Source organism: Bos grunniens, chromosome 22 (genome assembly GCF_055505025.1).
Source record: "Bos grunniens cultivar Pamir isolate PY7600 chromosome 22, Bosgru_T2T1.0, whole genome shotgun sequence".
Lineage (NCBI taxonomy): Eukaryota > Metazoa > Chordata > Mammalia > Artiodactyla > Bovidae > Bos > Bos grunniens.
In genome coordinates, this window is record NC_141186.1 from 49,401,668 (window position 1) to 49,426,800 (window position 25,133).

At 43.2% G+C, this 25,133-nt stretch overlaps 1 protein-coding gene and 2 pseudogenes across 3 annotated transcripts; all 3 read right to left on the reverse strand.

Annotated features, from left to right (window-relative positions):
* Positions 1-7,354: 7,354 nt before the first annotated feature.
* Positions 7,355-12,282, reverse strand: LOC147348443 (small ribosomal subunit protein eS7 pseudogene; annotated as a pseudogene). Its single transcript, XR_015150806.1, has 3 exons — positions 11,582-12,282; positions 8,554-8,640; positions 7,355-7,802 (listed from the first exon to the last, which is right to left on the reverse strand). The product of XR_015150806.1 is annotated as a small ribosomal subunit protein eS7 pseudogene (transcript).
* Positions 12,283-16,816: 4,534 nt separating this feature from the next.
* On the reverse strand, positions 16,817-22,712 carry LOC147348444 (IQ domain-containing protein F5 pseudogene; annotated as a pseudogene). The gene is made up of 3 exons (XR_015150807.1): positions 22,674-22,712; positions 18,348-18,449; positions 16,817-17,269 (listed from the first exon to the last, which is right to left on the reverse strand). The product of XR_015150807.1 is annotated as an IQ domain-containing protein F5 pseudogene (transcript).
* Positions 22,713-22,868: 156 nt separating this feature from the next.
* Positions 22,869-24,877, reverse strand: IQCF3 (IQ motif containing F3). Its single transcript, XM_086365470.1, has 3 exons — positions 24,483-24,877; positions 24,258-24,317; positions 22,869-23,323 (listed from the first exon to the last, which is right to left on the reverse strand). The coding sequence occupies exons 1-3, from the start codon at positions 24,786-24,788 to the stop codon at positions 22,925-22,927; spliced, it is 765 nt and encodes a 254-aa protein (XP_086221596.1). The 5' UTR covers positions 24,789-24,877; the 3' UTR covers positions 22,869-22,924.
* Positions 24,878-25,133: the final 256 nt, after the last annotated feature.

The following is a 25,133-nucleotide window of genomic DNA, read 5'->3' on the forward strand; positions in this document are numbered from 1 at the left end:
GCCAACTCCAGGGAGGCTCCTTCAGTGTGTGGTCTATGTAAATGGTGCATCAATGTAATCATGCAACATGGAGGCCTGTGTCATCTTTTGCTCTTTTCCCCAAAGTCTTTAAAAACTACTATTTAAAAATGGTGGTAAATATATACAACATAAAATTTCCCATTTTAACCATTTTTGAGTAAAGAGCTCAGTAACATTACGCATATTCACATTGTTGTACAACTATCACAACTGTCTCCAGAACTTTATCTGCAAAATTGAAACTCTGTACCCACAACCTCCGGCAACTACTATTCTACTTTTTTGTCTCTATGAATTCGATTACTCTAAATGCCTTGTATGAGTGGAATCATACAATATTTGTCCTTTTGTGATTATCTCACTTAGCATAAGGTCTTAAAGGTTCAGTTGTTTAGAGTATTTTTATATTAATGCTACCCTCTTGCCTTTCTCAGGGACTGTTTCTGTTGATTTACTTTTTTCCTTTGAATGGGCCATAATTTTCCCTTTCTTTGTATGCCTTGTAGTTTTTTGTTGTTGTTGTTCTTGTTGAAGACTGGACAATTGAGGGAACTTCCCTGATGGCCTTGTGGCTACGACTCCATGCTCCCAAACCAGGGAGCCTGGGCTCAATCCCTGGTTAGGAAACTAGATCCCATATGCCACAGCTAAGAGTTTGCATGCCACACATAAGACCCAGTGTACCAAATAAATACATGACATGAATGTTAAAAAAATGGTTGGACATTTAATCTCACAATGTGGTTCTTCTAGAGGTCAGATTTTCACTTTTTCCCTGATTTTGCTGTTTTTGTTGGTTTGTTGTAGGGAGTCTCTGTGATGAGGATCAAAATAAGGTGTAAACTTAAGATCATCTTTGGGGTTTTCTGGGCCTGCACATTTCCCTGGGAATACATGGTAACTTTTAAAATTCTCCTTTATATGTGGTTGCTTTTAAGTGTCCTAGTCCTTGATTGTCTGGCTTCCAAAAAGGGGAAAAAAAGAAAGGAGGAGGAGGGAAAAAGGTTTTCTTTAAATCCCGTGGAAGTCACTTCAGGTGGAGGGTGAGGGCGTTGCAACAATTGTCTATGGGACTTGAAATGAAACAGTGCCCCCCCCCACCCGTTTCTGTACCTCTATGATAACAAGCAGCCATCAGCAATCTGAGCACAGATCCCCACCAATATTGAAGCACAGACTCTATTGCTTACCTTTGATTCTGCAAGCTTCATACACATTTCTCTAGAACTCATTTATGGCTGCCTGCCATAAATGTCTTGCGGGTCATGATGAGAGCTGAAATTAACCAAAATTAGCCACAATTTACTGTCCAAGTTTCTGGAATTATGCCTTCAACTAGACCGTAAAGACTCTACCAGTAAACTGAACTAATAAACAAATTCGGTAAAGTTGCAGGATACAAAAATCAATTGCATTTCTATATACTAAAAATAACCTATCTGGAAAAGAAATTAAGTCTCATTTACAACTGTATCAAAGACAATAAAATACCTAGGAATACATTTAACCAAGGAGGTAAAAGATCTATATATTGAAAAAAAAAATCTATATATTGAAAGCTAACAGAATGGAAGAACATAAATACATGGAAAGATATCCCATGTTCAGGGCTCAGAAAAGTTAATATTGTTAAAATATCCTTACCACACAAAGCAATCAATAGACTCAGGGCAGTCCCTATCATAATTACAATGGCATTTTTCACATAAATAGAAAAAAAATGATCCTACAATTTGCATATAACCATAAAAGACCTTGAACCAGTCAAAGTATTGTTGAGAAAAGAGAACAGATCTGGAGGCATCACACTTCCTGATTACAAATTATATTACAAAACCATAATAATCAGAGCAGAATGGTATTGGAAAAAAAAACAGACACATAGACCAATGGGACATTGACAGTCCAATAATGAACACATACATATATGTATGGTAAAGTAATATTTGACAAGGGTGCCAAGAAAATACTATTGATAAAGAATTGTCTTTTTCAGTAAATGGTGGGAAAACTGGATATCCACATGCAAAAGAATGAAATCGAACCGCTCTTTTACATCACATGCAACCAACTCAAAGTGGATCAAAGACTTAAGTGTAACACCTAAAACCACAAAACCCCTAGAAGAAGAGAAGGGAAAAACTGCTTGACATTGGTCTTGGCAATTATTTTTTTTATATGTGACATCAAAAGCACAGGCAACAAAAGCAAAAATAAACCCAAGTGAGATACAGGAAATTAAAAAGCTTCTGCACAACAGAGGAAACAATCACTAATATGAAAAAGCACCTTACAGAACAAGAGAAAGTATTTGCAAGACTTGTGTCTGATAAGGGGTTAATAGCTAAAACATACAAGGAACTCAAATAACCCAATAGTGAAGAAAAGCAAAAACAAACAACAACAAAAGTAAACCTGATTTTAAAATGGCCAGTGACCTGATTAGACATCTGTCCAAAGAAGACATACAAATGGCTAACAGATGAAAAAGTACTCAACACCACTAATAATGGAAATGCAAATCAAAACCATGTGAAATACAACCTCATACTTGTTAGAATGGCTATTATCAAAAACATAAATGGTAAGTGTTGACGAGGGTGTGGAGATGAGGGAATCCTTGTACATTGCTAGAGGGACTTAGAAGTAAAAATCCACAACAAAACATTAGCGGATCAAACCCAAAAATGTACAAAAGAAATTATGCACCAGGACCAAGTAGAAATTTATATCAGGTAAGCAAAGCTTCTTCACTTTTATTTATTATTTTTAGAGAGTGAAGGAGGCTTTTACAATAATTAATTACTCAATTAGGCTGCATTGGGTCTTAGCTGTGGCATGTGGGATCTTTCAGTGCAGCATGTGGGTTATTGTGGCACAAGGGCTTCTCTCTAGTTGTGGCATGTTGGCTTTTCTCTGTAGTTGTGGTGTGGGCTCCAGAGTGCATGGGCTCAGGAGTTGTGGTACAGGCTTAGTGGCTGCGGTGTGGCAGGCTTAGATGTCCCCTAGCATGTAGGATCTTGATTCCCTGACCAGGGATCGAGTCTGTGTCCCCTGTACTGGAAGGCAGATTTTTAACCATTGGATCACCAGGGAAGTCCCAAGGGTACTTTAAACATTCAAAAATTAATTGACCCACCATATCAACAGGCCAAAGAAGAGAAATCACATGGCTATTTAATATAGACAGAAAAATCATTTGACACAATCCAATGCCTATTCATGATAAAAAGGAAATTCTTAGAGAGTTAGGAATACAGGGAACTACCCTAACTTGATAAAAAGAACCTATATCTAACATCACACTTTTACTGTTTCTTGGTATGGTGAGTGATTTTCTACTGTATAATGGACATTTTGGATATTAGGAGACTCTTGATGCTATTTAAATCTTCTGTTCTAGAAGGCAGCATCCTGTTTAGGTTTAGCATGTGGATGCTGGCCTACTTTTGTGGACCCTATTTCCAATGAGAACTTTCTTTTCTGGGTTCCTTCAATGCAGTTCTGGTCTGCTTTATTCTTTTGGTTCCACTGGACCCCTTCTGGTGCCACCTGCAATGTTGAAGGCATTTTCCTAGGTTCCTTCTTGTCATTAGATGGAGGGTTTAGGATGTTGGACTTCTGAAGTAGAGAGCAATACCCTGGCCTGTTCTCTGACCAGCTGATGCCAAATGGGTTTCCTACTCTGTCTCTGTTGGTGCTACTGGATGAGAGAAGGGCCTACTTGGACTGACTTTGCTGTTGGGTAGAGGGCCAGGAGGCTCCTGTTCTGGATCTTCTGTGGCTGGACAGACAGCCAGGGGCTGCTGGGTCTGGATTGCCTTCTGAGTGGAAAGCGAGGAGATTCTAGGCCTTTTGGAGCTGGGGTACAGGAGGACCCCACTCCTTCTTCCCATCTAGTTTGTGGTGGGAGATGCATTGGCCTACTCAGGTTCTGCTGTTACTGTTGTGGGCAGATCATGCCTGCTTCTGCCAGCAGATGAGAAATGCAGTGGGTTAGCCCACATGGATTGTGCTGTTACTGCTGCTGAGGACAGACTGCGTCATCACTGCTGGCAGATACGGGGTGTGGTGTGGGTGGATAAGCCTGGGTTCCACTGTTGCTATGAGCAGATTATGCCTACTGCTACCAGTGAGCGTGGGGCATGGGATGGGTTGGCTTATACAGGTACTGGAGTCACTTCTGTAGGCAATTCGGTCTGCTGCTGCCACTAGACATGGATCTCCCTGCTGAGTCTCTGCTGGGCTTCTCTTACTTTGACCAGAGGGAGCATGCTTCTCACTTTGTTTTCTTTTGCTTTCCCTATGCCTGCTGTTGGTACTAGGTTGCAGACGTATCTGATGTCCAGTGTGAGATGTATGGCAGAGAAAACAAAACCCAGGGAATTCATCGAGGTGCACCTTTAAAAATCTTGAGATTCCTAGATAATCTGCCATCTTTCCACATTTCAGAGTCCTTTTATGATTGTCTGTTGGATTATTTCCAGAGTATTTAGTTTGTGTTCAGAGGAGAGGAAAGGGAGGGAAATGAGTTACACCATCTAGTAGAAATGGAAGCTCTCACTCCTAGGTTTTTAGCTAAATAGAATGCAAAACTTGTTTACACACACACACAAAACCAAATATGTATAGCAGATTAATTTCTAACCACTCAAACTGGAAGAAACTCCAAATCCTTCACCTGGTAAAAACTTCTGATAACATTCTTTAAATGGAATACCACTCAACAATTAAAACAAATGAGTACACACAATACCAGAGAGAAGTTTCAGACACATTATGCTAAATGAAAGGAAGCCAGACTCAAAAAGCTACAAAATATTCCTTTTACGATGTCCTGGAAAAGGGAAAACAATAGGTACAGAGTACAGATCAGTGGTTACTAGAGTCTGGTGGAGAGTAGTGGGCGAGTACAAAGGAGTACAGAAGAATCCTGCTTTATGTATCTAGAAGCTCAGTTATTGGGTACATATATATTCTATATCAAGGAATCATTGTGACTGTTGAAAGATATGATAATACTGATGTTATATTTTTTACAAAGGTCTTCTATTAAGAACACATATTAAAGTACTTATGGATTGAGTGGTATGATTTTTATTGTTTGCCTTTAAAAATTATTTTAACAAGAATGGAGTAGCTAACTCTGTAGCCTGATGTAGAGAGAATGCATAAGGACTGAGAAATGACCATTGGATTTGGTCAGCTGGAATGTTGGTGATGTTGATCAGTGCAGTCTCAGTGAAGTGAGCGGGGCATAAGCCTGATTGGAATGGGTTGAAGAGAAAATAGTGGGAACAGAAATGGAAACAGTGATGGCATGTTTTGCTATTAGGAGAAACAGAGAACTGGACAGAAATTAAGATGGCATTTTTAAAAGATGGAAGAGGTAGACATTGATACTTTGGACAATACGGTTATGAATGCAGGATCGAACACCTCGAGATGGCAGCAGGATAGTGGAGGGGTTAGCCTTTGATGGGATCAAAGACTCTTCATTTATTTCAACTGGAGGGAAGGCAGCAAGTGTGGTCCAGATGGAGCTGGGATGGAGAACAAGGTGGTAGGAAGATGGGGGTCCAGTCTGTTTCCATTTCGTCAGTTAAGTATGTTGTAACATATATCATCATTTTGGAGTTCAAGCGGAGAAGTAGAATTGGGCATTTGGAGAGGAGGTACTATGAATTATTCAATTCAGAAAAAACAAAATGCAAACACACCAGAGAAATTTATAGGGAAATCTGTCCAGTGGAGGTCTGCAGTCATGAATGTGAACTGGGACCATGCGTCATGGTTGAATGCGAGCTGAGTGTCATGCTACTCTTCTGCAGGCACAAAGCAGGTAGATGATTAAGTTCATTCCACACACCTTTGCAGAGATAGGGGTCAAAGGAAGTCATGTTGTTCAGGGGAGAGATCACAATAATTAAATATAGAATCTGAACTGGATAAAGATAGATACAAGGGCTTGTCAGGGATGATGGCTATAAAAAAATGGTAGAGTAAATAGATTGGAAGATATTTTCACACCTGAAGAAACATTCTATTAGAGATATTTGAAAGGTGAACTGGAAGAAGAGAATAAAATAAAAAAGAATGGAATGAAAAAGCAATTTGGGCAACAGTACAGTTATTGGTAATGGTAAGGTCTGCTGCTGCTGCTAAGTCACTTCAGTCGTGTCCGACTCTGTGTGACCCCGTAGAAGGCAGCCCACCAGGCTCCCCCGTCCCTGGGATTCTCCAGGCAAGAACACTGGAGTGGGTTGCCATTTCCTTCTCCAATGTATGAAAGTGAAAAATGAAAGTGAAGTCGCTCAGTCGTATCCGACTCGTAGCGACCCCAGACTCATTGGACTGCAGCCTACCAGGCTCCTCCATCCATGGGATTTTCCAGGCAGGAGTACTGGAGTGGGGTGCCATTGCCTTCTCCGATGGTAAGGTCTAGAGCCACACTATTCAACGGAATAGCCACTAGCCCTATGTGGTTATTTAAGCTTAAATTAATTTAAATAAAATTTAAAACTCAATTCTTTAATTGCACCAGGCACATTTCAAGTCCTTCATAACCACGTGTGGCTCGTGGCTACCACACTGAACAGCACTGATACAGAACATTTCCATCATCACAGAAATTTCTATTGAGCAGCACTGGATTAGTATGACCATAGGAGTGAGAATGGAGCCAAGAGTAGGGATGGAGGTAAAATCAGTGGGAGCCCTGTTTGCTGTACAGCCCTCAGGGAGAGGAGTTCTGGTAAGGGAATTGGGAAGATGGAGTTGAAATGTCATGAACTCCTGTTTTCTGCCAGTCCCCAGGGTCATCACCTGCTCATCAGCATGCCCAGTCTCATCAACACTAAGGCTGGTCTCCTGCCCTTCACCTGGGGCTGCACTACACTCCTCCCAGAAGAGTCAGCCACAGGTTGGCCTTTCCACTAGGTGATTGCCAAAGACACCTTGTCTAAGGCATCTGAGACCACCCCCCAACCCCAGGAGGACAGAGAAAAGCCTCAGTATCCATTCTCACGTGCAAAGGTACCCAGAGTCTTCAGGAAGATGCAGCTTACCTGACTCTCAGATTCCCAGTGGAGAAGAAAGGAATGGGGTTGGGAATGGGAGCTGGGACTTCTGACTCTGTTATACATATAGGTAGACTAGGACCTCAGTTTCTGTTTTGACAACTAAGTACATGGCATACAGAACTGTCAGTCCAGAACAGGGTTCGTGGGCACAAAGGGAGAACCTCACTGAAGTTCTTTCCCAGGGAGAAGAGGAGGCAGCATGGCTTAAGTTCTAAAATTTCCATTAGCAGAGGGGAAACCATGAGACATACTTTATGTCAGGTTAGACCTTTACTATGGGACAGGAGACACAGTGCCCCTTCTTGCCATCCCTTAGGGGTTAATGATCTCAATGTGAAACTGTAGGTGAGTGGCTGTGACTACACAGTGGCCCCGGAGGAGGGCACAGGTCTGGCAGTTGTGGCATTGCCAGTGGCACTGGATGACATAGATGGCATTGAGTACTTGGCAGTATCGCCAGTGGATGCGCCACATACGGACCAAAGACTGGAGCTTGACCACTGCCCTCTCTCTGAGTGCATAATCACTCAGGGCTGCCCTCCGCTTCTTCTGCAGCAGCCTGTCCTTTGTCAGTCTCCACCAGCTCTGAATGATCCAAGTGCTCAGGGCTGCATGCAACAATGTCCGGCGTACCAGGGTGCCACGCCACCAGGCCTGGATCTTCTTGGCTGCTATTACTCTTCTTCCGTTTTTAGTTTTCTAGGCAGAGACAAGAGAGCCCACTCAGAGAACTGCCTGCCACCAACTTGTAGGATATTTCTGGAAAGGGCCTGGTTCTCTTAATATCCCTACTTTGGAGTGTTCAGGGCAGATAGCAGGACACTGATCAAGAGGCCCTAGGTGCTGTTCTTCTCTGCCGATAAGGACACATCACCTTGCCTCAGAGTCACAGCATCCTCCTCTTGACTACCTCTCAGGTACATGGATCAAGGGAAAAACATTAGTAACTGGAAGTAAGCATTAGGGGTATGAGGGACTTTGTTAGTCATATTCTACCCCATCAGTGCTTATTGGGTTTTGGAGGTTTGGTTTCATAGTGCTTTTGCCTGGTATTCTCTGCTAATTCTAGTCCTATTGATTGATTGCTTTCTGCCACAACAGTGTATTTCAATACAGTTGTTGGTTTTTAACACCCTTATCATATATTCTACTCCAAGCTTCTACATATTGAGAACATTCTTTCTAATTCAGGGTCTTCACATTCTCATCTCCTGGCTTGTGTGTTTCTTGATGGCTTTCCTTTTCTCCATTCACTCGTCATGTCACAGTCAAACCCAGACTCAGAGTTCATGCTGAGAACAGAGTGGAGGGAAAATGAGCCAATGTTGAGTTGACTCTTGACTATCTTAAACTCAAAGATAACTGTGGCCTAAGAGGCACAATTCCACATCCTCATGACACTGACATAAATGTCCTGGATATCTGTACATTACACAGAGATTTTACCTACCTCTCTTTTCTTCTGCTGCTCTTTCATCTTCTTCATAGTTACTTCTTCTTTGTCCTCAATGATAATTTGAATTACATGGCCATCTTTCTGTTATCAGAAATAAATGGGAAATGAATGGGAGACTGAAAACTACTGTTTCTCTCTATGGCTCTGCACAAAAGCTACCTACTGCCTCACATCCCCTCTTTTTCCCAAACTCATAAAGTCTTGACTGAGTCCTACCGACCCTCAAGCCTGTTTAAAGTATCTGAACATGTTTCTTACACAAAACCGAACCCCCATGGCTTGTCTCTTGATGGTTCCTTCATTTATCTGCTTCCCAAGGTCTGGCACAAGTCATATGAGGGGGAAAGCCCTGAGTTAACAATGGCTTTATGACATGAGGATTAGGATATCTGCACATAGGTTGAGTCTTCCTCAGAAACAAGATCCATGGGAATCTGTATTACCTGTCCACTTCGCTTCTGTCAGAAACGTATCAGAAAAAAAAAAAAAAAAAGAGATGTATCAGAGCTCAGAGTGGAAAGATAGGGCATTTGTGTACCATTCCTCCAGTGAGGCCCGTCCACATCCTCTCTTAAAACTAGTCACACAGGACGGCAAGAGGGACCATGGCAGTATAGCTCCATTCAGCTCTCTTGTGTCTCCTCAGACTTAGCACTTCCTGTCTTCCCTGGATTCAGGTTTTAGTACCTCAGTGCACCATAGGAAACTAGAAAGAGAGACCAGATGGATCTAGAAAGCAGTAGAATAAAAACAACAATATAAAATTAATTAAACAGAAAACAAAAATGCGTGGTGCAAGGTAGATTTTGAAGGTGATACCTTTCAAATTGGAGCTTCCCTGATGACTGACTCAGTGGTAAAGAATCTGCCTGCCAATGCAGGAGACTTAAGAGAGGCGGGTTCGACCCCTGGGTTGGGAAGATCCCCTGGAGGAGGGCACAGCAACCCACTCTAGTATTCTTGCCTGCAAAATCCCATGGACAGAGGAGCCTGGTGGGCTACAGTCCATGGGGTCGCAGAGAGTCAGATACGACTGAAGGGACTGAGCACACACACACAGAGTATATATGTCAGTGCCAAACTCTCACTTTATCCTCCCCCTCATGGCCTCATAACCATAAGTTTGTTTTCTACATCCATGACTCTACTTCTATTTTGTAAAAAGTTAATTTGTACCTTTTTAAAAAAAAGATTTCACATGTAAGCGCTATCATATGATATTTGTCTTTCTGTGTCTGACTTACTTCACTTAATATGACAATCTCCAGGTCTATCCATATTGTTGCAAATGGTATTATTTTGTTCTTTTTACGGCTGAGTAATAGTCCATTGTATAAATGTATGATACCTTATTTACCCATTCCTCTGTTGATGGACACTTAGGTTGCTCCATCTCCAGGCTACTGTAAACAGTGCTTCAGGGAACATTGGGGTGTGTGTATCTTTTTGAATTAAAGTTTTCTTTGAGTATATGCCTAGGAGTGGGATTGCTGGGTCATATGGTAGTTCTATTTTCAGTTTTTTAAGGAGCCTCCATACTGTTCTCCACAGTGGCTGTATCAAATTACATTCCCAACAACAGTGCAAGAGGGTTCCCTTTTCTTCACACCCTTGCCAGCATTTATTGTTTGTAGATTTTTTGATGAAGGTCATTCTGAAGGTATAAAGTGATACCTCACTGTAGTTTTGATTTGCATTTCTTTATTAGTGATTCTGAGCATTTTTTCATGTGCTTTTTGGCCATCTGTATGTTTTCTTTGGAGAGATGTCTTTTGTAAATTTTCTGCTCAGTTTTTGATAGGGTTGTTTTTTGATATTAAGCTTCATGAGCTGTTTATATATTTTGGAAAGTAATCCATTGTTGGCTGCTTTGCTTCCAAATATTTTCTTACATTCTTAAATTTATCTTTTTGTTTTGTTTATGGTTTCCTTTGCTGTACAAAAGACTTTAAGTTTAATTAGACCTCATTTATTTTTGTTTTTATTTTAATCACTATAGGAAATGAATAAAAAAAAAATCTTGCCGCAAATCATGTCAAGGAGCATTCTATGTTTTCCTCTAAGAATTTTATAGTGTCCAGCCTTACATTTAGGTCTTTAATCTGTTTTGAGTTTATCTTTGTGTATGGTGTTAGGGAGTGTTGTAGTTTCATTCTTTTACATGCAGTTGTCCAGTTTTCCCAGCACCATTTATTGAAGGGACTCTTTTTCTTCATTGTATATTCTTGCCTACTTTGTCATAGATCATGTGACCACAGGAGTGACAGTTTATCTCCAGACTTTTTATCTTGTTCCATTGATCTATATTTCTGTTTTTGTGCCAGTACCGTGTTTTTTTGATTACTGTAGCTTTGTAGTATGTCCAAAGTCAGGAAGCCTGATTCCTCCAGCTTCACTTTTCTTTCTCAGGAGTGCTTTGCTGGGATTAAGAATTCACCTGCCAATGCAGGGGACATGGATTCAATCCCTGGTCCAGGAAGATCCCACATGCCACAGGGCAAAAAAGCCCATGCGCCACAACCACTGAGTCTACCCTCTAGAGCCTAAAAGCTACAACTGCTGAGCCTGAGTGCCCTAGAGCCCATGCTCGTGCCCTAGAGTGTGTGCTCCACACAAGAGAAGCCATGGCAATAAGAAGCCCATGCGCCACAACTAAAGAGTAGCCCTTGCTCGCCACAAGTAGAGAAAGCCTGCAAGCAGTGATGAAGACCTAGTGCAGCCAAAAATAAATAAACACATATTTTAAAAGTCAGCTGCTCAAAAGTAATATTTATTAATTATAATAAATAGAGATGGCACGCTGACTCTAGAGTGGGCAGGCTTCAGTAGTTATAACGTGTGGACTCAGTATTTGTGGTTTGCAGGCTCTATAGTGTGTGAGCTTCAGTAGTTATGGTTCATGGGCTTTGGAGCACAGGCTCAGTAGTTGTGGCGTGTGGGCTTAGTTGCCCCATGGCATGTGGAATCTTCCCAGACCAGGGATCGAACCCATGTCCCATGCACTGGCAGGCGGATTCCTAACCACTGAACCATTGGGGAGTTCACCCATGAGCTTCTTACAGACACCAGAAAATGTTTCAACTTTGTGTTCCACATTGTTCTGCTGTGTTTTATCCAAATGAACCTTTATGAGCCAGCTGCCATTCAGTTTCTTACAGATTCTCTTGCCTGTAATCTCACTTGGGGAAACCAAATCTTCCAGGATTACATCATGCACGGTTGTCAGACTGCAGCTCCTGGGATGCTTTTGCTTATTTTTTTGTATGGTTTTTTGAGTTGGCTTAGGCAGAATTCTTCTCTGAGCAACAGACAACGTGTTTCCTGCTGAACTTCTCCAAGTCACGCAGTAGTCAGACCTGGAATTTTTGGAAATATTTCATTTGAGGAATAAAAACAAAGATTAAAAGAGCTTTTTGACCAACACTAACTTCAGTGGCCTTGGCAGCTGTGATGTTCAGCTCCCGCAGCTGAGTTTTCAGGTCTGAGTTCATCTACAACTCTAGGAGGGTGTAGAAGATTTCAGACCAGAACTTGTCCAGCTTCTCACCATTGGGCTTCATGATCTTTGCCCTGGAAATGAACATGGCTTTGATCTTGCCAATGTGGCTGATACAGTTTTCCCCCAACACTTGGAGGCCTAGGCCTCAGGAGAGCTTGTTAAATCCAGGAGGCGAGGGGAAGAGGCAGGAATAGCATGAGTGGAGAAACAAGAAGAACCACAGAGAAATGGTAGAAGCCTAGAGAGTCCTAGGAAGCACTCTTGTAATTTCTTAAGTGATAAGAGCATGAGGAGTATCTTTTGTTCTAATATTTTGTCTTTGAACTGGATTTTGATACAGAGTTCCTGAAATTCTTATGGTTTCCTGAGTGTTAGAAGTATCCTTTGTTCTAATGTGGTGACTCTGGGAGAGCTCCTGGATGGACTAATGATGAGGCTGGTCATCAAAAAGATCAATGCAAGATTAAAACATGGAATTTTTAGTTTAAACCCTTTTTCTTAAGATGGGAAAGGCCAGAAATAAGATGCTCCAAAAGTGTCAAATATAAAGTATTTTTTATGAGCAGTAAAGGAGACACATAGGAGAAGACTTATAGGAGGCAGAAACTGACCTTTCCCATTCAGAAGGGTAAGAATTATAGATTTTTCTACTGTAGTGGTGTTCCCTAGATAAGTTGCCACACCATCACTTGGAAATTTATTAGAAATACTCATTCTTGGGAACATGATATACTGAGCCAGAAATGATGGATGGGGTTCACAGTCTGCTTTAATTAAACCTTCCACATCATTGGGACCATTGATGAAATTTGAAAAATACTGCCCTGACAATTTCCCTGTAGACCCATGATAGGATATCTTCATGGTAAGACTACCCACTTTCTTTAGAAGGTAGAGCTCAGAGGTTATTCTTGAGTGAAGGCTGACAGACACATGTTTTGCCTAAGTAGAGTAGAGGGCAAGAGAAGGACCTGACCACTTCATCTATTCCTCATGCAGCTGTTTCATGAATGGCTGATGATTGCCCATGGCTTCCTTCTGCTGACTAGTTGAACTAGGCAAATCATAACACTCCACTTCTGGCTCTCAGGTGACCAATCCATGATTAGATTCACTCTCAGATCATTCAAATTCTAGATGAGGCAACAAGAGAAACACATTGATATTAGCAGAGCCACCAGGAAGGGCACTGAGAGAGTGAGGTGGGAAAGGCCATGCTGTGCAGGCTTATGTAGCCCAAGGCAGGTGGGGGGACTTTTGGAATTCAGTTCAGTTCAGTTCAGTTACTCAGTCGTGTCCAACTCTTTGCAACCCCATGGACTGCAGCACGCCAGGTTTCCCTGTCCATCACCAACTCCTGGAGTTTACTCAAACTCATGTCTATTGAGTCAGTGATGCCATCCAAACATCTCATCCTCTGTCATCCCCTTCTCCTCCTGACTTCAATCTTTCCCAGCATCAGGGTCTTTTCCAATGAGTCAGCTCTTCGCATCAGGTGGCCAAAGTATTGGAGTTTCAGCATCAGTCCTTCCAAGGAATATTCAGGAATGACTTCCTTTGGGACTGACTGGTTGGATCCCTTTGCAGTCCAAGGGACTCTCAAGATTCTTCTCCAATACCACAGTTCAAAAGCATCAATTCTTCAGCGTTCAGCAGGCAGATTCCTAAGCAAATACATAGTTTCATTAACATAGCTTAAGAAAAACATTTCCATGAGAAAAACACATTGGTTAACTCAAGGCAGAACCAGGTGTCTCTCCCAATTTTTTGTAAAGAAGGAAAAAATGTCTGCCACTTGCAGTTAATTTCCTCCTGCCGCTTGGGGACTTCTTGCTTTCCTACCTGTTACCCTCTCATAACCATTGATTTACATGGGGTTGTCCAACTTTCCCAACACCACTTGCTGAATAGATGTCTTTTCCCCATTATATATTCTTGTCTCCTTTGTTGAAGATTTTTAAAAAGATTTATTTTATTTCATTTTTAGCTGTACTGGGTCTTTGTTGTGCAAGGGCCTTCTCTAGTTGTAGCAAGCGAGGTCTACTCTCTGGCTGTGGTGTGCAGACTTCTCATTGTGGTGGTCTCTCTTATTGTGGAGCTCGGGTCTAGGCACACAGGCTGCAGTATTGCGGCTCCTGGGCTGTAGAGCACAGACTTGGTAGTTGTGGTGCACAGGCTTAGTTGCTCCACAACATGTGGAGACCAGGGCTCAAACCACTGTCCCCTGAATTTCAGGGTGGATTCTTAACCACTGGACTATCGGGGAAGCCCCTGTTGAAGATTAACTGACCATTGGTGTATGGGTTTATTTCTGGGTTCTCTATTCTGTCCCATTGATCTATAGGTCTGTTTTTGTGCCATGTTGCTTTGATTACTGTAGCTTTGTAGTATTGTCTGAAGTCTGGAAGCGTCATGCCTCCTGCTTTGTTCTTTTTCCTCAGGATTGCTTTGCCAGTTCTGGGTCTTTCTGGGTTCCATATAAATTTTAGGATTTTTTGTTTCAGTTTTGTGATAAATGTCATGAAAAAATTGATAGGGATTGTGTTAAATCTGCAGATTGCTTTGGGTAGCATGACCATTTTAACTGTTAATTCTTCTAACCCAAGAGCATTCCTAGGCCAATTCCAAAAGCTGGAATCAAGATTGCTGGGAGAAATATCAATAACCTCAGATCTGCAGATGACACTGCCCTTATGGCAGAAAGTGAAGAAGAACTGAAGAGCCTCTTGATGAAAGTGAAAGAGGAGAGTGAAAAAGTTGGCTTCAAACTCAACATCTAGAACACTAAGATCATGGCATCTGGTCCCATCACTTCATGGCAAAGATGGGGAAACAGTGGAAACAGAGACAGACTTTACTTTTTTGGGCTCCAAAATCACTGCATATGGTGACTGCAGCCACGAAATTAAAAGATGCTTGCTCCTTGGAAGGAAAGTTATGACTAACCTAGACAGCACTCATCTCACACGCTAGTAAAGTAATGCTCAAAATTCTCCAAGCCAGGCTTCAGCAATATGTGAACCGTGAACTTCCTGATGTTCAAGCTGGTTTTAGAAAAGGCAGAGGAACCAGAGATCAAATTGCCAACATTGCTGGATCATGGAAAAAGCAAGAGAGTTCTAGAAAAACATCTATTTCTGCTTTATTGACTATGCCAAAGCCTTTGACTGTGTGGATCACAATAAACTGTGGAAAATTCTTCAAGAGATGGGAATACCAGACCACCTGACCTGCCTCTTGAGAAACCTATATGAAGGTCAGCAAGCAACAGTTAGAACTGGACATGGAACAACAGACTGGTTCCAAATAGGAAAAGGAGTACGTCAAGGCTGTATATTGTCACCCTGCTTATTTAACTTATACGCAGAGCACATCATGAGAAACGCTGGACTGGAAGAAGCAAAAGCTGGAATCAAGATTGCCGGGAGAAATATCAATAACCTCAGATATGCAGATGACACCACCCTTATGGCAGAAAGTGAAGAGAACTAAAAAGCCTCTTGATGAAAGTGAAAGTGGAGAGTGAATAAGTTGGCTTAAAGCTCAACATTCAGAAAACTAAGATCATGGCATCTGGTCCCATCACTTCATGGGAAATAGATGGGGAAACAGTGGAAACAGTGTCAGACTTTATTTTTTTGGGCTCCAAAATTACTGCAGATGGTGATTATAGCCATGAAATTAAAAGACGCTTACTCCTTGGAAGGAAAGTTATGACCAACCTAGACAGCATATTGAAAAGCAGAGACATTACTTTGCCAACAAAGGTCCATCTAGTCAAGGCTATGGTTTTTCCAGTGGTCATGTATGGATGTGAGAGTTGGACTGTGAAGAAAGCTGAGCGCTGAAGAATTGATGCTTTTGAACTGTGGTGTTGGAGAAGACTGTTGAGAGCCCCTTGGACTGCAAGGAGATCCAGCCAGTCCATTCTGAAGGAGATCAGCCCTGGGATTTCTTTGGAGGGAATGATGCTGAAGCTGAAACTCCAGTACTTTGGCCACCTCATGCAAAGAGTTGACTCATTGGAAAAGACTCTGATGCTGGGAGGGATTGGGGGCAGGAGGAGAAGGGGACATCAGAGGATGAGATGGCTGGATGGCATCACTGACTCGATGGACATGAGTCTGAGTGAACTCCAGGAGTTGGTGATGGACAGGGAGGCCTGCTGTCCTGCGATTCATGGAGTTGCAGAAAGTTGGACACGACTGAGTGACTGAACTGAACTGGACTGAGACAGCATATTAAAAAGCAGAGACATTACTTTACCAACAAAGGTCCATCTAGTCAAAGCTATGGTTTTTCCAGTAGTCATGTATGGATGTGAGTTGGACTATAAAGAAAGCTGAGTGCCAAAGAATTGATGCTTTTGAACTGTGGTGTTGGAAAAGACTCTTTAGAGTCCCTTGGACTACAAGGAGATCCAACCAATCCATCCTAAAGGAAATCAGTCCTGAATATTCATTGGAAGGATTGATGCTGAAGCTGAAACTGCAATACTTTGGCCACCTGATGCAAAGAGCTGACTCATTGGAAAAGACCCTGATGCTGGGAAAGATTGAAGGCAGGAGGAGAAGGGGACGACAGAGGATGAGATGGTTGGATGGCATCACTGACTCAATGGACATGAATTTGAGTAAACTCCAGGAGTTGGTGATAGACAAGGAGGCCTGGCGTGCTGCAGTCCATGGGGTCACAAAGACTGAGCAACTGAACTGAACTGAACTGAAGCTTGTCTGACAGAAACCTTGTGACAGAGTGTTGGAGCCGACCCGATCAGTTCTTTTTTGGGAAGGGGATGCAGTCCGTAATCCGACAGATGTGTGACCCCAGAAAGATGTCAAGCTCAAGTCTTAGCTGGCTTGCTTTGAGGTCATAACGGCCCTGGAAAAAGCCATGGGCCTGGCAATTATGCCAGCACCAGCAGACTTGGATGATTCGGGCAGCTTGGAGCAAACGGCAGTAACAAAGACGGGTGTGCCACATGCGAACCCAGGACTGTAGCTTGACCACTGCCCATTTTTCCCAAGTATAATTCTCCAGCACAGATGATCGCTTCTTCTCCAATAGCCCTTCCAGCCTCTGTCTCCACCAGTACTGAATGATACATGCTCTGAGTGCTGCATGCAGTAGTGTCCTGCACACCAGGGTGCCCCGCCACCAGGCCTGAATCTTTATAGTTTTCTGTTCTTCACCTTCCTTTTTAGGGAGGGCCTGCAAGGAAAAAGAAGGGACACTCAGAAAATGTTCCCCACCCACCTCAGCTCTGGCATTAGCCAGGAAGGGGCCCTGATACTTCGTTAGCAATGGTCAGTTCCTCAGTAGTTCCTGAGCACTGGGCAGGCCACTGGCTGGAGCCAGAAGACCAGACAAGTTCCCCATCTCTGCCACTCTTGATTAACAGGCATATCACAGCTGAACTTGGAGTCTCACAGTCCTCACATGTTGCTTGGGGGCACACCTGCCCTAGCTGTCACTTGGTTCCTTGGGCTTGTTTGGCCAGTCTAGAACAAGAACACCACGGTCTATGAGTCAAAGGGTTATTCTGTTGCAGCTGGGCCTGAAACCTACCTGGGAAGCATATCACTTCCCTTCAGATCTCATCCACAGGCTGAAAAAGGGGCATCCTTTGCTCTCCTTTCATGCCTGACACCAGCTCCAATGCACAACTTGCTGGCTTCTCTGTCAAATCACAGGATTAGATGTTTGCCTGTCCCACACAGTTTGGAGCCCTGCTCATTTATTCCTCACTTTCACTTCTTTTGGTTCTCACATCTTGAACTTCAGTTAACACATATATATGCACTCATGTAAACACACACACACTCCCACACAATTCCAGACTTGGGTTTCACTATAGTTGATTATGTATCCCGCAAACACAGCCCTCACAACCCCACTCCCCAACTTTGCATAGCCTGGGGTTCCCACTTTGCAGGGTTTCTTCTCCCTGTAATCCATGTCTCCATGTCTCAGTCACCCATCTTTTCAGACCTAGAAGGAACTAGGGAAAAAGGACAACTGAGGATGAGTCAATTTTTATTCATTCCAACTCTGGACAGGACAACCACTCATCTTGGTTGGACTGGGACACTCTCGGCTTATGACTGTTGTTCCTGAACAATAATCCTTAACACTATCTTTCACTCACAAATAGACTTTGCTTTGGGTGACAAATTCCCTGCTCATCCCATGCTATGGGCCACAGAGAAGACAACAGTCACTCCTGGGTGACTTTAGACTCACTGCATGTTGGGGTCGCCCTCAACTTTGAGGGGCTCTGTTGACTTACTTTTGGTTTAGAGGGTGAAGTTTTTGGTTTGGAGGGTGGAGGTTTTTCTCTCTTTTTCTTTTCTACTTTCATGCTCATCAATGCAGTTTTATCAACATTTTCCTGTAATCAGAGTTAAAAGGGGAAAGATAAGGGTAGGTTGTTCTTTGTAAACTCTATGCTGAATCCACCACAGGCTCCACCTCCTGCCTTGCCCAGAGACCCCAGATATAGGACTTGAATCCTTAACAACTGTGGAAATTCACCTTCCCCTGCCTGCAACTTTGGGTAGACTTGACTCTCTCTCTTAAACAACATAGAATGCCCATGACTTGGGAATATTGGTTCAAATCCCTCAGGTCTGCGATCCCTTAGATTTCCCCATAGTTGGAAGGTAGATGGTTCTACCAATGTCAGGTCTGTACTTTTCTTTGAGGTCCATACAAGTTGTATGTAGCACTTGTTCATTTCTATGGCTGTGTAGTATACCATTGAATGACTGTACTATGATTTATTTAGTCATTCACCCATTCTGGTTGTTTCCAAGTTTTTAGCTATTATTTAACTACAAAATTTTGAACCTTTTGTTTGAACATATGTTTTCAGTTCTCTTGGGTATATATCTAGGTGCTGGGTTATTCATAATTCCATAATTAACTTTCTGAGAGAATACCAAACTGTTTTCCATAGCAGTTACTCCATTTTATATTTCCATGAGCAATGTGTGAGAGATCTAGTTTTTCGAATCTTCATCCATCTCTTATATTGCAGGTACTGTTGTATTGCAGAGATGGAGCCAACAGCATTTCATGATGGACTGATGTGGAAGGGAATGAATGGAGGAAAGTAAAAGTGAATATTCAGAGAGGATTCCTCTGAATCAAGCAGACTGAGTGAATGGTCAAGGGAGGTATTCTTTTTTTTTTTTTTTGGCAGCACCGTGTGGTATGTGGGATCTTAGTTCCCTAACCAGGGATTGAACTTGTGCCCCCCTGCAGTGGAAGTGCAGATTCTTAGCAACTGGACCACCAGGGAAGTCCCTAATTTTCATCATTTTTGCCAACAGTCTCTCTCATTGAGTACTTTTGATGCATATTGTTTCTATGGAGTTGGGGGTAAGGGAAGCCCAATTGGAGTGAGTTTAGGAGAGTATGGGAACAGAAGAAGGGGAGGCAGTGACAACATATTTTGCTTTGAGATGTAAAACCTGGAATATGAGATAGTCAAGCATGGACTTTTTAATTATGGGGGATAGTTTGTAGGCTGATGGGAATGACTTGATGACAAGGTGGAAACTGATTCAGAGAAATGAAATTACAGGATGACATCATTGCAAAGGTAAGAGGTGACAGTGAACAAAAGATAAAAAAAAACAGTACAAGAAGAGCAAAGTGGAGGGGTAGCCTCAGATAGGGCAAAGACAGTTCATTTCAACTCAAGGAAGGCAAAAAGTGTGGTGCAAATGATGCTGAGATAGAAGGATGAGACAATAGCAAGATGGGTTCCCGTCTGCTGCTGTTTCCTCCATTAAGTGTGTGGTAATATCATCGTTTGAGGCTAAGAAGAAAAGAGGGAGAACCTGACCTGAAGAGACAGGAAATAATGGAAAATCTTCAGGTCAGGAAGCAAGATTATAACCTATTACAAAACCAAAATAGTCACAGATGTAGAAAACAAACATGTGGTTACCAAAGGGTAATGGGGGGAGGGATAAATTAGAAGATCAGGATTGACGTATACACATTAGTATATATAAAACAGATGAACCTATTGTATAGCACAGAGTACTCTGTTCAATATTCTATAATGACCTATATGTGAAAAGAATCTAAAAAGAGTGGACATATGTATATGTATAAATGATTCACCTCACTGTACAGCAGAAACTATTACATTGTAAATCAAGTATGATCCATCAGAGGGCAGACAGAATGAAAACCATAATCACAGAAGACTAACCAAACTGATCACATGGATCACAGCCTTTTCTACTCAATAAAACTATGAGCCATGCTGTGCAGGGTCAAAGCTAGTGGAGGTGATGGAATTCCAGATGAGCTATTTCAAATCCTCAAAGATGATGCAGTGAAAGTGCTGCACTCAATATGCCAGCAAATTTGGAAAACTCAGCAGTGGCCATAGGACTGGAAAAGGTCCAGTTTTCATTCCAGTCCCAAAGAAGGGCAATGCCAAAGAATGTTCAAACTACCTCACAACTGCACTCATTTCAGATGCTAAAGGTCATGCTCAAAATCCTCCAAGCTAAGCTTCAATAGTACATGAACCGTGAACTTCCAGGTGTACAAGCTGGATTTAGAAAAGGCAGAGGAACCAGAGATCAAATTGCCAACCTCTGTTGGATCATCAAAAAAGCCAAGAGAATTCTAAAAGAACACCTACTTCTGCTTCACTGACTATGCTAAAGCCTTCAACTGTGTGGATCACAACAAACTGGAAAATTCTGAGAGAGATGGGAATGCTAGACCACCTGACCTGCCTCTTGAGAAACCTATATGAAGGTCAGGAAGCAACAGTTAGAACTGGACATGGAACAACAGACTGGTTCCAAATAGGAAAAGGAGTACGTCAAGGCTGTGTATTGTCACCCTGCTTATTTAACTTATATGCAGAGTACACCATGAAAAATGCTGGGCTGGAGGAAGCACAAGCTGGAATTAAAATTGCTGGGAGAAATATCAATAACCTCAGATATGCAGATGATACCACTCTTAGGGCAGAAAGTGAAGAAGAACTAAAGAGCCTCTTGATGAAAGTGAAAGAGGAGAGTGAATAAGTTGGCTTAAAGCTCAACATTCAGAAAACTAAGATCATGGCATCTGGTCCCATCACTTCATGGGAAATAGATGGGGAAACAGTGGAAACAGTGTCAGACTTTATTTTTGGGGGCTCCAAAATCACTGCAGATGGTGACTGCAGCCATGAAATTAAAAGACGCTTACTCCTTGGAAGGAAAGTTATGACCAACCTAGACAGCATATTGAAAAGCAGAGACATTACTTTGTCAACAAAGGTCCGTCTAGTCAAGGCTATGGTTTTTCCAGTGGTCCTGTATGGATGTGAGAGTTGGACTATAAATAAAACTGAGCACCGAAGAATTGATGCTTTTGAACTGTGGTGTTGGAGAAGACTCTTGAGAGTCCCTTGGACTACAAGGAGATCCAACCAGTCCATCCTAAAGGAGATCAGTCCCGGGTGTTCATTGGTAGGACTGATGTTGAAACTGAAACTCCAATACTTTGGCCACCTGATGCGAAGAGCTGACTCATTGGAAAAGACCCTGATGCTTGGAAAGATTGAGGGCAGGAGGAGAAGGGGACAACAGACGATGAGATGGTTGGATGGCATCACCGACTCAACGGACATGGGTTTGGGTGGATTCTGGGAGTTGGTGATGGACAGAGAGGCCTGGTGTGCTGCGGTTCATGGGGTCGCAAAGAGTCAGACACAACTGAACTGAACTGAACTGAAAGCAATTTGAAATAGTAATTTTATGTATGTTCTAATAATTAAAAACAAGCTTTGTATTCTATATGCTTTTCCATTTATATTCATCAAAATTTGATTGTTTTACAAAATAATTGGCCTATGATGGATTGAACGTTTAAAAAAATGGTCCTTCCCCATAGATAGCCTCAGAAACAATGGTCTTTAGTACAATCACAGGAGTGAATGACTAAGTTAGGGTGGAAGTCAAAATCACAGGAGGTGAGAGGCAAGAAGCATGGGGGTATCATCCAGTCAATGTTGAAGTCACTAAGAATGGTGTCATCCATAGAGTGGAAGTGTTTGATATCAGTGGGAGCCTTATTTGTGTTAAGCACCCTTGAGAAGCTTGCAATCATGGGGGAGGGTAGAGGCAGTTCTGAGGTTCCTTAAGATCATGGTATCTGCTATTTCCCAAAGAAAATAGCATCCAGATACAACAAAGACCCCATAATGTGCTGCAACTAAGACCCAACACAGCCAAATAAAGTAATTTTAAAAAAGAAAACAGAATCTAAATTAGCATTAAGCTTGTAAAACATTGTGTCCAGTCATCACTCAGGCCAGCCTCCTGTGGTTTCTCTGGGCTGCTCTGTTCCCAGGAGAGCCAGCCAAGTGGCTGACTTCTGTCTGGGGCTTGCCAAACACAAAATCAATGGGTGTAATCCTCGCTGGGTCCTAGTGGCAGGCTGAGAGTGTGTAGCATGTTTTCACTCTCATACGAGGAGGTACCCAGAGTCTTCAGAAATACAAAGCCCAGTGCCTCCCAATTGCGAGTTTAGGAGACAAGACTGATGATGGAGATGTGGAATGGGACACCTGGCTCTGCATATATGAGGTCACCCTCAGGCAGCAGTTTCTGATTTGGATAGAGTGGCACATGGCTACTGTGGGTCCAAACAGGGGCCACAGGCACTGAGGGGCGGGAGTGGGGGTAGGAGGGAGAGATACCTATACTGAAGTATTCCCTGAGTAGAAGAGGGCAGGGCCTGAATCTTTGGGGTCCCCACCCTGAGAGAGTCACTGAAACACACAAAACCTGGTCAGACATTTATTGGGGTGGTGGAGCCAGTTCTCCACCCTATAGTATTCTCTTAGATTGATAGGATTTCAATATGGAACTCTGGCTGGTTGAAAGCACCTCCGTATAGTGCCTGTGAAACATCACTGGTCTGAAAGGTGAAGCAGCTCTTTGGAGCTTGTAGTATGCATACAGCGTTGCACACTTGGCAGTAATGTTGATGGCACTGCCACATGCGAACCCAGGACTGGAGCTTGACTGCCGCCTGCTCCTCCATTACATACATCTTCAGTAAGTTCTTCCGTCGCATATACAACTTCCTCCACAGGACTGTTCTCCACCAGCACTGAATCATCCAGGCCCTGAGGGCGGCTGCCAGCAGGGTCCTACGCACCAGGGTTCCACGCCACCAGGCCTGGATCTTCCTAGCCGCCTTCATCCTTGCTATCTGACGTTGTTTTGCAAGAAGCAACTAACCAAGAAAAGCAGAAGACTCCCAGTGAATTTGTCACCATCAACCACAGCTGTGGTGTCTGCCACAAAGGACCTCTGATTGTCTCTCTGAACAATAAGCCTTTTCCCTGGTGGTTCTCAGGGCTGGCTGGGTGGGGTTCTGGCTCTACCTCTGTCTTGTCAATGCCCACAAACACATCTGCTTACCCTCTGAGTCAATGTCTTTGTCTGTATAAAATGAGGATATGCTTTCCCTGTGGTCTTCACAGGTTCATGGAATCAGTGGAAACACTTTCTGATCCAGAAGACCAGACATAGATGTGAGGAACCAAAGGGTCCTCATCAGGATTAAACTCTGAGTTTGTAGCTTGCATCTTAGCCCATCAGATTCCAGCCTGTGATGCTACCTCTGTCACAGCCCCCTCGTAGCTTCCTCCACTTCATTTCTTTTGACGTCCACTACTCTTTCCTGGGGGCTCAGATGGCAAAGAATCTGCCTGAAATGCGGGAGACTGGCTTGGATCCCTGTGTCGGGAAGATCCCCTGGAGAATGGAATGGCAACCCACTCTAGTATTCTTACCTGGAGAATCCCGTAGACAGAGGAGACTGGAGGGCTACAGTCCATAGGTTTGCAAAGAGTTGAACATGGCTGAACAACTAACACTTTCACTATCTCTCAGTCACTCTCATATCCTTCTAGGCCCAGGATGCCCTTTCTCCAGCTCTCCAGTTTTCACTGTGCTGTGTCTCACTTTCCATGTGGCCTGTTACTGACTCCTTGCGTCTCTACTGTCTCCCTGCCTCACCCAGAATATGGAGGGAATATACCAGGACAGGAAGGCACCACTGAGCTGATACCTGTGAGACTAGAGATGAAGCCTTTACTTCCAGGGACCCTGGGGTCAGAAGGCCAATGGTCTGAGGTTCCCACATGCTCCTGGGCCCCACCTACCTTCCTTTTCCTCTCTTTCTCTAGATCGTCATTATCTGGTTCTGGTTCTGGTTCAGGCTTCTGCAATCAGAACGTAGGGAGAAAACATGAGTGAGGACCAGTCTCTGTGCAAAGTTCCCAAAGCTCCAGCTCCCTGTTCTTTTCCAGGGTCCTTGAAGTCATCCAAAGCTTCCCTCAGCCATGGGGAACTCCCCACCCTTGGGGAAGGGAGTGTCTAAGTCTTACAGAGCATTTACTGCCCATGGTTTTGGGGCAGTGGTTCAGGTGTTCATATCCCTCTCTGGTCGCTGCTCCATTGGTCTTGGCAGAGGCAGGAAGGATGGTAGATGAGGAGACAGCCATGATGTCACAAGGGCAACTATGACCCAAGGACCATGTTGCCTTCTCCAGGCTCAAACTTGTTGGATAAAGTGGAAACACCTGCATTTCCCTCCTACTAGGGATGTACCAGGGTCTTTGGTAGAACCACATCCCCTGAGAGTGTGTCTTGTCCCAAGAATGATCTCTGGTTTGGTCCACCCACAAGATCATCCTATCCTCAGCTACTGAGCAGAGCAGCTCCCATAATGCAGAGGAAGGTGCATAGGCTCAGGCTGCTCTCCACACCCTCCCATTTTCTCTGCAATGGTGCCCTTCTTCAGCAGGTGAGAAAGTCCCTCCTCTAATGGGGAAGAGTGTGGGTATGGATGGTGAGCAGAAGGGGCCAAGGAAGGTTTGGGATGGATGCACCTCAGTCAATTTCTGCTCAGTCAATTTCTCCAGCTGCTGTCCTTCTATAGCTGTTGAGCTGCACTTAGCAGGCCAATGTTACATTCCTTATAACAAAAGAAGCCCTTTCATCCTGTCTGAAATATACTGGGCAGGAGGAATTTCCCA

Coding starts and splice junctions, on each gene's coding strand:
- IQCF3 (XM_086365470.1), bottom strand. CDS start 24,788: ATGATCTTGTGGGTGGACCAAACCAGAGATCATTCTTGGGACAAGACA. Junction 24,318..24,482: donor CCATGGGCAGTAAATGCTCT/GTAAGACTTAGA, acceptor TTCTGATTGCAG/AAGCCTGAACCAGAACCAGA. Junction 23,324..24,257: donor AGAAAGAGAGGAAAAGGAAG/GTAGGTGGGGCC, acceptor TTTCTTGGTTAG/TTGCTTCTTGCAAAACAACG.